The sequence below is a fragment of the Necator americanus genome, chromosome I, assembly GCF_031761385.1.
Source record: "Necator americanus strain Aroian chromosome I, whole genome shotgun sequence".
Classification (NCBI taxonomy): Eukaryota; Metazoa; Nematoda; class Chromadorea; order Rhabditida; family Ancylostomatidae; genus Necator; species Necator americanus.
The window spans coordinates 9,764,753-9,779,104 of NC_087371.1; the positions used below are offsets into that span (position 1 = coordinate 9,764,753).

General features: G+C 43.4%; 2 protein-coding genes across 5 annotated transcripts in view; both read left to right on the plus strand.

The window, feature by feature from the left end:
* The window catches only part of RB195_005013 (uncharacterized protein), a gene marked incomplete at both ends in the record, with an annotated part of 29,436 nt that overhangs the window by 7,114 nt on the left and 7,970 nt on the right, over positions 1-14,352 (plus strand). Inside the window, 6 exons of one of the 4 annotated variants that reach the window (XM_064177282.1) lie at positions 513-605; positions 668-834; positions 2,007-2,115; positions 2,990-3,061; positions 4,317-4,459; positions 4,811-4,886. In XM_064177282.1, coding sequence (XP_064034406.1) covers positions 513-605; positions 668-834; positions 2,007-2,115; positions 2,990-3,061; positions 4,317-4,459; positions 4,811-4,886 — 660 coding nt within the window. Of the gene's footprint in view, positions 1-512; positions 606-667; positions 835-2,006; positions 2,134-2,396; positions 2,484-2,989; positions 3,102-4,316; positions 4,460-4,810; positions 4,887-5,350; positions 5,404-6,413; positions 6,497-14,352 lie in introns of those variants that run through there. The other 3 variants (XM_064177281.1, XM_013453307.2, XM_064177280.1) reach the window with 3 other exon arrangements.
* On the plus strand, positions 12,003-12,269 carry RB195_005014 (uncharacterized protein; the record flags this gene model as incomplete). Its single annotated transcript, XM_064177284.1, has 1 exon — positions 12,003-12,269. One exon carries the CDS (start codon positions 12,003-12,005, stop codon positions 12,267-12,269), a length of 267 nt encoding a protein of 88 aa, XP_064034408.1.

Genomic DNA, 14,352 nt, shown 5'->3' on the forward strand with positions numbered 1-14,352 from the left:
GGTGGCTAGCCGATGTGTCAAGTCAGTGTTTTTATCCTCCCAGACAAGTCCGGTACCAATTTATCGACCCCGGATTGATGAAAGGCTTGGAGGGCGGGTGTGGTGTAGCGGTTAGAGGTTCCGCTTCCTGCACGACCGATCGGAGGTTCGAATCCGCCCTAGTGCTCACCAAGCCTTTCATCCCTCCGGGGTCGATAAATTGCTACCGGACTTGTCTGGGAGGATAAAAACACTGACTTGACACATCGGCTAGCCACCGCAAGTCATTGTATAGGCCAGATACACGTTCGTAAACCTCAAACGATTCTGAATTGAAGTGAACGTGGAGGCGCATCCCAAGCGGATTGATTAACGCCAGGAACTTTATCCTTTAAACTTTATCCTTTGTAAGTGTTTGAATAGTCTATTCTCAAACTTTGGACCTGTCTCACTTATGATTAAATCTTTCCTTCTCGGACCTCTTTTTTAGCTAAACCAACTGGCTACAGGCGCGCTAATTGAGGGTTTTTCAGTATTACCATTACCCTTTACCACAAGCTGATGTCGGTCAATGCGGTCACATACTTTTTCTACATGTTTGTAGCGTGAAGCCTGAAGGAGGAGCTGTATGTTTTTCCTGTGTTTCTTACCCTTTCTTCCGACAGATTGTAGATTTGCGGAATTATAGCTGCAAGCTCGATGCTGGGGTGGACTACGTCTGGCTCAGGCTCCTCAGCACAATAATCGACCGCTGGAACCTACCAGTTTCACGGAACGCGGAGACCATATGATGTTTTTCATTACACCTGTTAATGGTGCGAATACTATCCATGTAAGAATTAGCGATGCTGAAATGTGAGTCCTGGATAAGTTTTTCTTGAAATTAGCTCAAAAAGATCGAGGAAACAATTCACAACGAATGCGTATTTCCATGAGGTTACACTACCATTTTGTTCTGTTCTGTTTTTCTGTTTACTGAATAGAATATCACAGAAGAGACAGAAGATATCCAGAAAAAGTAGATCACGAAAAAAAACCTGGATGCTCAGATGTTTCTTGAAAGAAGACCTGTAATACTCCCATACACAAATTTTTCCACTATTAACCAGTAGAAGTTAGGCGCACTGAAAATTAATGGTCATCATTTGGAAAATGGATCCTACTGCTAGATTTCGTTCACTGGCTTTCTTTTTTGCAAACCTCTTCGAGTTGTCTCTCCAGAGTAGAAAAAAATGTCCCGAAAAAAAAGCTTTGTTTTTGGGGTACCGAAAGTGGTGTTTTTTTTTCGCAAGTCAGTTTTAATTTTTTTTGGAACAAAAGCCGCCTTCATTCTGTGGATGTAGATTGAAACTCACCCATCTGGTAGCAGGTCATTGGTAGTAGTTATTTTAATGATTTTTTCTCTTAATGATGGGATGGGTGTAGTGCAGTCGGTAAGAGGTTCCGCTTTCTGCACAATCGATCGGAGGTTCGAATCCGCTTCAGCGCCCACCTGGCATTCATCTCTCTGTGGTCGATACCACACTTGTCTGGGCTTGACACATCGGGTAGCTCCCGCAATTCATTGTATAGGCCAGTTCTCAAACGATTCTGAGTTGAAGTGAGCGTTGTGGCGTGTCCCAAGCGGATTGATTAACGCCGGACACTTTATCCTTTATCCTTTATTTTAATGATAATAGTTTCCTAGAACTGCGCTAGGACCTTTACAAATAATTCGAATAAATAATTGTCATTGATTTTTGCCACCGAATTTGCCTCGGGTGAAATTAGTAATGCAGATTGGTTTATTCTTTCAAAATCTCACGAACTGGAGTGGCTAAAAAAATCCGGCCTTGACAAGGGTAATTTCTGATAAGTACGTTGACAAAAATTTCTCTCGCATAGCGAAGTGAATTTATGCAATGAGACTAAGATAGATTTTAACGGAACTTCAAATAGGGATATATACTTATTTATTTATTTATTGAACGCGGCAGTAATTGGATAGTATTCGTCACTTTTTTTTTAAGCATGCATTATTATTTCAGGCCAAAGAAACTGATCCTCGCAATGCAGGTCGTATTAGTTAGACGGGCTGTGCGCGAGAACTCGTCCTCTTCTCATAGTCACTACCCACCATTGGAGCAAGCACCAATGGTAGGACCATTTTTGTGACTGATTACTTATTAAAATCATTGTTGCTCCTAGAGGTAGTCGATTTTGCTTCGTAACGTTTCTACCTATTGTTTCGGTGCTGTACTGAAAGATGAACTATATGCAGTGAATAGTGTTTCTTTAGATTTTTATGACTAGAAAAACTTTGATTCCTTTCTTCATACGGGTTTTGCTATGTTTGCAATCCATTACTGTAAGATGAGAGTCTGTATAGACCATTCAATGAGACTTGTTGTATATATTTGATATTCTATTGATATTTGATGTTTTACTGCATAAATGGATGTGTTATCATGACGAATGAAAAATCGTCTAGCAAATGTCTACACATCAATCGTCAAGACTATCTGGTGATAACAACCAAATAGGATTGCAAACTGGTGTTGCAATAGGTGGGCTGTTCCTTGACCTAATTTATACCCTTCTTCGTTCCTGGTTAGAAATGGGGATGGAGTACAGTATGACTGCGACTGTTTAGCTCAAATTTGCCAACTGCGCATACTTGTTTTTTCTGACGAACTCCGAATAGAGGTAGGAACAGAAAACTGCTGGTGTCTACATTTAGTTTACTTCTCTAGGGGGATTTTGTACACTGAGGTTCAGGGGGAAAGGAAACAGCTGCTGCAATTGCCTTCTTCAGGAAGTGGAGTAAGATAAAGTGAAATGTGTAGGTGAACTGTCTCCATGGGTGAAAAAAAAACTAATCCTGAATTGGAGCATTTTGGCCGTCTAGCTTGCGATGGTTGTTGGATTGATGATGTTGTCAGAATACTGATTAAAACAGTGAAATGCTCATTTATCTCGCTAATTAGAGAGATTCTAATCGGTTAGTCGCGTAGTTAGGTGGCTCGTTCAGGCGACGGAGAGAAGGCTGCAAGCGGATCGAGTACGTCTTCGCACAGCTGCTGAGATGAAGGCTATGGATAGGGTCGGTTCAGAGGTCGAACTCCCTCGTTCTATTGTGCTAGGTTTGCCTCGTAATTCTCTTGCGGGTTCAGACAGGCTCTTTAATGGGAGTGTGGATTTGTTTACGTGTGTATTGATCAGCACTTGCAGATCAGGCTATCCAAAAGCCTGGAATGAAGTAAGTAGAAGGTGCTAAAGGGGTTGCATGGAGTGCTTCCATGAAGGTAAGCTACATTTTACCTCTTTGCTATTAGCTAGCTAATCAGAAGATGTGAGTTCACTTGTGGGTTGATGTGAACCACGTGAACGTTCACCTCGCTCCTCGGATTGGGGCTTAAAAGTTATACATTCCAGCAATAATTTTGATCTTAGGAATTTTAGTAATATAATAGTAAGAAAGAGATTCATCACTCTGTAGGAGCACATTGACAAGAAGGACGGGGGTTGCGGGAGCCAGCGAGGTTGTCGGAAATGGAGAAATGCCAGGATGCGGCTATTTAAACTTGTATCAGAAGTGGGCATTGAAAGCTTAATGATCCAAGTATGACGCCATAGAGCTGACCGAGCTGGTGCGACATTGCTCACCTAACACTGTCCATGAAACAAGTGAGGAAATGTTTTTCCGAAACATGCAATCATCAAGCACAACTTTCTCTTGATGACTGCGTCATTTCGTCATCAAGAGAAAGTTGTGCTTGATGATTGTCGTGTCGGAGCATCAGCTCCTTCGAGAACGATTTTCTTCGAAAAGGAGAGAAAGTCGCGAAGTTCAGAAAGCGAGGTTACAAAGTGTTCATCAACTGGGAGCGTTTCGTTTCATTAGCTTGCTTTTGGGGAGACACTATAGTAGACAGCTGGTTGATGATCGTCTTGTGACTTTGCTTCGTTAACTTCGCGAAGGAGGATGTGATTGCAGAATTTATACGAGGCAAGCGTTTTTTGAGGTTTTTAGTGGAGTTGGGCCGCATGTACAAGTCCGATTGTTACCTGTGCGTATTGACTCTGCTTGAAGTAAATGCAATCATGCATCTGAGAAGATGCCTTGGGATCGTACGAGCTATATAATCCGCACCCCTGCATGCAAAACTTTCTCATGAATTGCAAAAAGGTCCAGCACATCGCCGAAGCCCATAACCTCAAAGGTGAGCTCCTTGAAGGGAGCATGGAATCTTTGGCAACAACCATCCATTTCGTCGCGCTGAGCTGCTGAACACTATCGAGTGAACTCCAACAAGCCGCTCTGTTCAGGTCTGCATTCATCGTTTGCTAGATTGCAGGAAACACGCATTAGGGATCGTCGCATCATTGACATCTACGGTTACACCATTTGTGGGAGTGCTGATGAAAGCAAAATAGTATTAGTATTTGTGTTCCTCAAAGTAGCCCCGTGGAACTTAGATCGCCTTGATCTCAAGCTTGGGTAATTAAACATTCGTTCTTAGATCATAAAAATGCGTAGAACATAAACATTACATGAACAAGATAAATGTTCCCATCGGGACACAGGCAATGTGGATTGAGTGCAACAGAGAAATCCTCATCCATAGAAACAGGACGGCCTATGGACGTTTTATCTGCGCTCCTATCTGCAAAGAGAAGAATTTCACAAAATATTTTACAGAACACCGAGATTCTCATAGACATTTCGATTCCAAAGCATGAAAGGCATTTCTTAAGATATAAACACTGATCGTCCTCTTTGGAGGCTGAGTTAAACTATTAAACTGCAGCCAAATATGGAGACTACGATCTCTATACGCATCCGCTTCAGCATTGAGACGGGACCTGCTCCCGGGATCGACGTTGGTGCTGCTGTCGCTCCCAGCACTCACAAAATCGATCCTTGATGTGGTCCAGCTTCCGGTCCGGCCAGTAGTTGATTCATGCTGATCTCTTCGAATGTCCGTTTTATATCACAGGCAATCATCTCTGCAAAAAGCTTTGATGCCACCAACCAATTGTGAGAAGATGAGTTCCTTGAGTTCTTCTCGGAGATTCCGCATCCCTTTTTCTACATCGTTGATGTGAATTATGATGGCCCTCTTTACTACGTCGGGTCTCGAGTTGAGGAACCACAAGAATTTAGGAACTGCATAAGACTTCGCATCTTCTATAAACTCGTGCAGTCCCAGCGTATGGCTCAATCGAAGTGTTGGCTGGTGTTCTTCTGCTATACAAGGTACAGTAAAGTATAGTTCTCCGCACTGAATCGTAGCCATTGTTGTTAGTACAGTTATTGTGCAGAAAATATTAGTTTCAACCTTGTGTACAGTAGTAATATTTTCTTGTGATCAATTTTTCCTCTTTGCAGATGGATTCGGATACCAGCGAGCGATTTTCGAATTTTTCTTGGAGATGAGATAGAATTTCTGCCGCTGTAGACAGAATTGTACCTCGACCTCGACTCTTCTTCTGTGTTAATGACGTCTATACAGCGGCATTTGGCGATGTTTTCAGCAGGTTGGCAACTACAGCTGGGCATCACTGAGCAGTTAAAGGCATCACTCCACGAATCTATCATCTGAGGTGGTACGGATCTCAGGTGGAGTATTCGTATACGGGATGGGAGACTATGGAGAGGGGGGTGATTCCGTCCATTTCTTCCTAATTGCCTTAAAAAACGGCCCGGAAGATGAGGTGCCGCGCAAGGATGGCGCGCTCCAGTCGAATTCCTTGTAGAAAATAGTGCGCCAGAACGACTGAAGCAGTATCTTCCGGGTCGTTTTTTACGGCAATTAGGAAGAAATGGACGGAATCACCCCCTCTCCATAGTCTTCCATCCCGTATACGAATACTCCAATTGAAATCTGCACCTCAGATTCGTGGGGTGATGCCTTTAAGGTGTGCCTTCACTTGTAAGGCACAGCGAAATAGGCTTTGCTTCTTTGTTCCACAGCGTAATATCGTTGTCATCGAAGATGAATTTGGAGGACAAGCTAAGAGTCGTAGGGATCGTGGTGGAGCTTAATGTGATCCTCATTTTGCCTACTCGCGTAGGAATTATCGAGGGCAACACAACTGTTCGTTAATACTGCTTCTTCCTGTGTTCTTCGATGGACTAAATCCTCGCTTTGACTTTTTCACAACACTGAGCGCATTTTAAGATTTCAGATACCTTATCGTTCCTGAACTCACTGTAGATTCTGTAGAAAAAACAGATAAAAACATAAGCAACCGGATCCTCCACTGCTCTCGACACAACACTTTATTCGTTGATTTCTTATTACTCATCTTCCTCGTGTTCTGGGAGCAGTGGCGACAAATCGATTTCTCAGCATTTTTTACCAACGCAGGAGCCGGAATGGGAAGACCTCTTTGGATCTATGACTCAATAATCAGAATCTCTCATGAAGAGTAATGATGGCCGCTCGCAGGTGAAATGCAGGCCATCCCAAGTGATCCGGAGCTCCCTCACAAAGAGTTCACTGTTGAGTTGACGAATGCATACTTCGTGGTGGTAAGTATTGTTTTTCAAGATTTTTGTTGTTTCTGAAACACACTTTTTTTTTGCTTTAGGTAAAAAAATGCTATATGTTGTCGGTTATGTAAGATGTTGACATTTTAACAGCATTTTATTCTCTCCTGGTGGTGGAAAGCCGTCCAAGGGTGGCAAAGTTGGTGAGCCCTTGCGCTTGAAATTCCCCACCCGTTCGTCCAGGGTCCCTGACGGATTCCTCCGTTCGAGGTTAAGTTGGTCACCCAAACCCTGGTGTCCGTTTATCTACCGTAGCGTTCTGGGTCTGGGAAAAGGATCTCGCGTGAGGATTTCTCACCTTCTGTAGCAGGAGAATGACCTGCTAACCCACCACTCCTTATGCTTTGAAGGGCCAGTCTTGTTGTGTAAAATTCAGGCAAAATTCTAGTGAGCTCTGTTCCATCTTGTTTTTTTTTTGTTTTATGGCACACCTGCAGGTGTTTTCAATAAATAAATAAATAAATAGAACTACTGCTGTCATTGTCACGATCATGGCGGCAATCATAGATTTTTATGGGAACTTTTCTTCGTCATGACGCTACTTCGATACCTGTCTCCGTCGGATAGTTGTTCTTGTGTAGTAATGGTCCAGTTCCCTTAGCAACCGGTGGATTGTGGGCGTAGCGGTCCTCAATCCGATGAACAACAGTTAACATGGCTTCTCTGCTGTGGGTGGTACGTAACAAAGTGCATAGACGAAGGCTGCTAGGAAGTACAGAAGCATTATTGATGCAGCAATTATTGCCTGAGGTGAGCATTCAAGATTAAAGGCATCACCTCACGAATCTGAGGTGGTACGGATTTCAGGTGGAGTATTTTTATACGGGATAGTAGGTAATGAAGAGAGGGGTGATTTTGTCCATTTCTTCCTAATTGCCGCAAAAAACGGCCCGGAAGATGCGGCGTGTGCACAAGGCTGGCGGGGCGCACTGCGCATACGTGATTGGCACACATACGTTCTTTTTGCAGTCCTCGAGTCTTCAGTAGTCTGCGGAGTGTGTCTCTAGTCTCGATTTTAATATAGCCAAGTTTTGTCTTGATGGGAAAATTCTTGATGATTTGAAGAATTTTCATACCTCAGTTGTTCCCGTAAACTAAGGCCGACTTTTCCTTGCCCACGTTTTTGACCAAACTAAACACAATTTCCGAATTTGTTAGGAAAATTGAGATGACAGTTTTTTTGCAATTTTTTTTATGATAGTGGGCGTGTGTGGCGCAGTCCGTTAGAGGACCGTTGTAGCTAACGCGGTCGATGGTTCGAAAGGGAGGCCACCTTAGTGCCATCCAAGCCTTTCATCCCTCTGGAGTCGAGAAATTGGTACCAGACTTGTCTCGGAGGATGAAGAGACTGACTTGATCAACGGCTGGCTTCCGCAGGTCATTGCATAGGCCAACATGCGTTCCAAACCCTCAACGATTACGAATCGCAGTAAAATGCATTGGCGCATCCTAAGTGGATTGATACGCGAGTTACTTTATTATTTTTTATCCATGACTAAATGTACTAGACTGCTGACCATTGTGAAAGCCTGTGTTTTTACGGTGGGTTTGGTGGATTTTGCCACAAAGAAAACTCAGAACTTGGGTAATAAATTAAATCTGTAAACGAATAGAAGCATGCGACATATGCATGTGAATAAACATCAAAGTAAAACAGCACTAGATGTAAGACAATGGAATATGAGCGAGAAATTAGTAAATAAAGTGGTATACCATAGTATATTAATAAACTGTGATTAATAAAGACTATCAATCTACCAATATAATACAACTAGATGATGAATGCCAAAGTACTATTCTAGAGTTATTTTAAAGCGAAAGTAAAATTATAATACAACTATAATACGTAGATAAATGGTGAACTGAGAAAACTCTCCGAGATCTGAGAGAAAATGCTCTCGTGAACGGCTTATATTCTTTTATTTTTTATATTATTCGAATTGTCCTCTATCTGAACTAACAATCACTGCTAGAATGCTTCTGATGGAATTCTGCTCTCCTAGCTAGATGGTGGTGTGGTCACGTCCTTGACATCGTGGAGTTCCTTTTTTGGTGTCGTAAGTTTGTCCTTCATGGCACATGACAAACTTCACACATGGCAGCTTGCTTTTTTCAATCAGTAGTTTGGACGTACCAAACCCTTTTGTGCCAAATTGGCACGGGCTTCTACTTGAGAGCTGGAATCCGAAATATCACCAGTGTTTTTGGTTCATCATGCTTTTCGGCTTTTCGTGGTAATCATGACTGGAAGCCACTTGTGTCGCCTTGAATTTCCTGCAAACGAGCTTGATGTTTTCCTAAGGGAAGAAGCATGTGCCACTCTCATTTTTGTTCCCAGAGGTTTTGAAGGAAGAGCTTCGTGTGCAGTGTGAAAGCCATCCATGAGGGTTGTGAGACTGAACGTTTTGTGCATTTTGTCTTCTCAGGATAAGTACAGACTAAAATCAGTTCGTCGTTTTCCATATTCCAGGAAATCGCTGATCACACTGATTTCTTGCTAACATCGTTTTCAGGTACACGGCTATTAAAGTCGACATTGTTGGAGTGTGATTCTCCTAGGTTCAGCAATAGCTGTGTGGTCAGGCTCTTCGCTTTCGTCTATATAAACGCACCCTCGATGGATTCTGTCGTAAGAATTACATTCGAAACGTAAGTGTTTTCAATCAACATTTTTCGGCGATCCTTGTAAGTGGTGATCCTCGTAGGTGGTGACGTGATGACAAATTGTTCCGTCCAGTAGGAATGGTGGCCTATTCAAGCCGAAGGTAGTACGTATGAGAATCTGTAAATGACAAGGTTCTCTCTATTGATTTCGAGAGTACCGTAAAAATCCATCTCAAGCACTAAAGATCGAGTCGAAACTTGTTCATGATGGTCAAATCGAATCTGCTGGAAGGCTCTCCTCGATGTTGCTGACCACGCAATGCTCTGAATTCGGAAACGCAAGAGCGTATTGAATATCATTGGGAGCAGAACAAGACCTTGACGCAGGACATCACTGAGTGATGGAGAGTCCTCGCTGAGTGTGGATGCGTCGAACATCAAACGAAGCTATGTTGCATCTTTACGTGGTGTAAACACTGCTTGATAGGCAAGGTAGTGCGTTTCGTCGTCTGGAATTCTTCACATCTTCAATGCTACCAGCAGCTGCTTCAACTGCAGCTCCTGGTGCTGTTGTATTAAGGTGGGATCTTTCTGCAGCTTTGCGAGTATTGTCTCCACCCTCTAGAAAGCCATTGCTTGGTAGGCTAACATTGCCGCTTTTCCATGGAAAGTAAAGATTATAACAGTCTTCCTTATTTTGTTCAAATTATAACAGTCTTCCTTATTTTGTTCAAACAATTCCCGTACCGCATTATTGATGTGTTAGCATTCTAACGCTGTTGTCGTTGTCTACATAGATTTTCGCGTGATCTTCTTGTCAAACGAATCCCATTGGTATTTGGTCGAGTACCGTCCTAGTTTCATTACCGTTCACTGTTTACGGCTTGTTTGACGAAAAGAGAAGGTTAGTGGATTCAGCCCTGGATTCATTAGTTTCCGTCCTTATTATGTCAATGAATACAGCCTTTTTCCGCATGATACGGTTTAAATTCTTTTAATAACGAAATTTTTTTTTAACTTGGATGGAAGAATCTTCAGAGCAGCAGCAGCGTTCGCTGTTGTCCGACGTCTTCCTTCAGTAAAGTGAAGAGATCCTCATATCCTAGTAGGATATCAGGTTGAATTTCAGTTGTCGTAGGACTGTCACGGAAAGTTTCGTTCACGGGTAAGTTATGTGGGCCATTTTTTCCGTTTTCCAGCTCTTCTTTCCCAGCAGTTGCGTAAGTCTCAATGATCTAATTATCAAGCGTAGCGTCGTGAATGAGGTATTGCGCTGGTTGTAAATCGTTTGCAACTTTTCAAGTATATCCGATAAAGAGGGCAAATCCGGATTCAAACTGTTTGCGGCCAGTATGTTCTTTTCTTGTTTTCCCTTTCCCTCAGAATTTATTTCGGTCTCAATAATGAATAGTGCCCTTTTGATTTTTGGCGATGGTTGTCGAGATTTTCTTCTTATTCCTATTTCCCTCCTGGAACTGTAGCGGAGAGTTGTTGGTTCTAACAGAGTTGTTGGTAGTTGACTGCAAAATTTCTTCAAAAGTGTTTGGCGGTTAGACAGTACCATGTTGTCCTCCTTGTTCACTCTTCTTCTCCCAGGTTCGATCGCAGACATTTCCAATGTACCATGTGAACAATTTTCGTTCCTCGAAGTGGTCACGCGGAACTTTGTTCGTTCTATTGGAGTTATCTCAAGCTTGCGCAACTGAACATTCCTTCATAGATCAAAAAATACATTAAACACAAACAAAGTGGGCAATGTGAACAAGAGAAATGTCTCCATAGGAACACAAGCACACAGCAACAGCAAAGCAGATCAAGTGAAACGGGGGAATGCCACATAGAGAGAAAGACTGCGGCTTATGTGCACGCTTCTTTTTATATGTGCTCTTTTAGGCAAAAAAAGGTTTTTAGAAAACGTTTTGGAGAACTCCAAGATTCTCATAAACATTCGAATTCTAGCGGAAGAGAAGCATTTCTGTAGACATAGATTGAGAACACTGGTAGACCACAATAGGAGATAAGTTAAATTACCAAAGAATAGCCAGAAATAGAGACTATGTTCTTTATAAGTAGGAGGCTGCGCAATCGCTGAATCAATCGCCAAAAGAATGACTACTACAGGTTGGTGGAAGACTTTAGATCAACATCGTCAAGATGCGCCTTTGTACAACTACGGGGTTGGAGAGGACTCAATCTCTGCTTCAAAATGCTGCGGAAATTGCAGAGAACTACAACAAGGACTTTTTTTAATGATGAACTCAATATGTTGATGTTCAAGATACCAAGCCAGCAAGCGAAAAATGTTGGAATTGATACGAATAGGAAGATGGGGCTCGTGCTTGTGAAATGGTGTTATCCCACGAAACAAGTATCGGATAACGGAATTAATCGTGTACACCTTTGTCAGAGACGAACCTCATCACTGCATCAAAGTTTAAGTGAAATTATTGAGCTTACGCGGCAAGGGAAACCTCCTTTAACGCAGAAAAAAACCAGCACAAGCGAAGATGCCGAACCTCAAATTTAAGCTTGATTACGACTAGCTGCTGATGAGCAACATCCTTTTTCGGACATTCGAAAATCTAGAGCTGTACGGTGAGTTGCATTTGATTCCAAACACCCTCCTAATCTTCCTAATTTTTTTCTTAGCTCGAAGTTTTAAAACCAAGGACGAGATTCACATTGCATCTAGGGAGGCAAGATCCACGTCTCATACTGCCAATGACCTCAGCCACTAGAAACATCTGAGAAGGAAGTTGCGTCGTGGAAGCTGAAACGTAGTCGCGAAAACGGTTGGACTCCATGAGCGAGGAAGATTGAAAACCCGTGGGAGGACAAGAGCTCAAGGCAAGCCTATGCTGTACTAAAGCAATATAGCGGCAAGATGACGAGGTGCTTGCCTGTCCTGAACACTGCCAACGGAATCGCTGTCAGGAAGGTAACTCTCCCCATCTGGAGGGAACATTTCAACGCCTTGCTGAACCGGCAGACTCCATCAGCTCCCGATCTCAAGCGCTTTTGTAGACCGACATATGCAGTTAACGAGAAAACACCGACCGAGTTGGAGGCTCTGTTCTGTATCCAAAAAATGAAGGATGGAAAATTTGGCAGAGACGATGCAATTAGCGAATCATGCCGCACCGAGTATTAGATATCGTGCCAAAACCACCTGCGATAAACAGGTTGATTTTGTCTTGGCCGATCGACGATTGGCAAGGTGTTCTGTCCTCGTCCAGGTCTTCTCAATGCGCCTAGAGCCGATCGAATCCCAATAAAATTCTTATGTTTAGCCAACGAGATGAATAGAAAAACAACTTTAAGTGGAAACTGGAGCGCGACAGAGTTTGTGTTGGGACCTTTCCTATTCAACTCTGCCGTCGATGGCATCATGCGAAGCGCGGTTGAGCAGTGTCTCGTTGATGTCGATTCAGCTGCGCGTCCCTTGGCCGTACTCAAGCACGTTGATGATGTATTAATATCTGCTTCTAGCAGTGCGAAGCTGCAGTATATTATGAGTTGTGAACCTCCCATCGAAATTAGCTGTATAGAAGGCGTCGTACAAAACAGCATTCAGGAGCCGGCTCAGTGATTTAGGGAGAGTTGAGCGGAACCACTCCGGTCTCCATAATCTACGACCCCTCCTACTCCACCTGAAATCCGTACCACCCCGTACCCTCGTGGTATGCTGCCTTTAGCTAGAAGAGGCAGTCTGGACGTAAAAGAAAGTTTGGGACGGGGGTGGTAAAAGGAGATCTGAGCACGCTTTGCGTTGACAGTGAGTTCAGTCGAAACATAGATCCCCGCAGATTATGGAATTGCGACGGATTGATAGGTTCTACGCGAGCTCTACCTACAAGATGGGCTTTGATATGTGTAAGAACGGCACAAGCTGACGACAATAGCCGCGTTAGTCCGTGACATCCGCCCGCCGTTTAGGACAAGTAAGTCAAGTGGAGTCGCACTATTAGTGGAATAAAATGTTTTCGAAACACACTTTGTGCGGAAGTCCAAATACCACGAGGAACAAACACTCTTCATTAATATCTCATTTCTTGAATGCACTCATCGTCATTGAGGGTGGGTGTAGCGCAATTGGTGAGAGGTTTCGCTGCGTCTGCACGGACGGTAAGAAGCACGAATCCTCCCTGGTGCCACCCAAGTCTTTTACGCTCTTGAGATCGATAAATTGGTACCAGACTCATCTGGGAGGATAAAAACTTGATGCTGACTGACTCAACACACCGGCTAACCCACACACGTCACTTGTGTAGGTCAGTTACACGCCTGTAAAGCTCAAATGGTTTTAAATGGAGTGAACGTGGTGGTGCATCCCAAACGGATGATTAACACCAAACATTTAACCCTTTATCCCTTTATAGCAGAACTACGGGGCAGAGAATGGCGAGAGACTAACAAGGCCAGTCCTCTTTAGTGGGCATGCTCTGGTTGCCTTCAGCAGTATTGCCACTTCTGTCCTGCATGTTCCATGGAGTTATTTTGTCCCATGAATACGGGGTTGAGAAGGGACTGTGAATATATGCTCGAGGCCCCGTCGTTCAGTTGTTGTGTTTCTGTGATAACTTTCAGGCAAAAGTACGGAAATAAAAAAAGGTAAAGTCACTGGCGTATCAATCCACTTGGGATGCGTCAACGCGTTGTACTGGTATTCGTAATCGTTGAGGTTTTGAAACGCGTGTTGGCTTATACAATGATTTGCGGGGGTCAGCCGATGATTAAGTCAGTGCTTTTATCCTTCCAGACAAGTCTGGTCACTTCCAGACAAGTGGTACCAATTTGTCGACTCCGGAGGGATGAGAGGCTTGAAACCCTTGATCGTATTGCTGCAGCGAACCTCTAACCGACTGCGTCACACCCGCCCGGTACAGAAATGAATGTGGGATATTTATGCAGTGAAGCGAAGAGGATGAGATGTAGTATTCCTTTTCTTTGTCTGCTTCGGCTCCAAAAAAGCATTGATGATGCAACAGCACACATGTCACAAATTAGTCGGCAGGATCGCATCTAAGGTTTAGGTCAAAGGCACGTTAGCCACCTCCTTCGCTCAAACGGTTACTCATCGTCATTTGACTCTATGACGATCCTGTTGGGAAAAAATGGAACGTTAGAAGCGTGGAAAGTCATGGGATATAGTATGAGGGCTCGCTGGTTTTTGAAAGGTCATTCAGTGGTTGACTGAAGGGAGGAATTTGACAGAGATTAAAAAGCACGACACT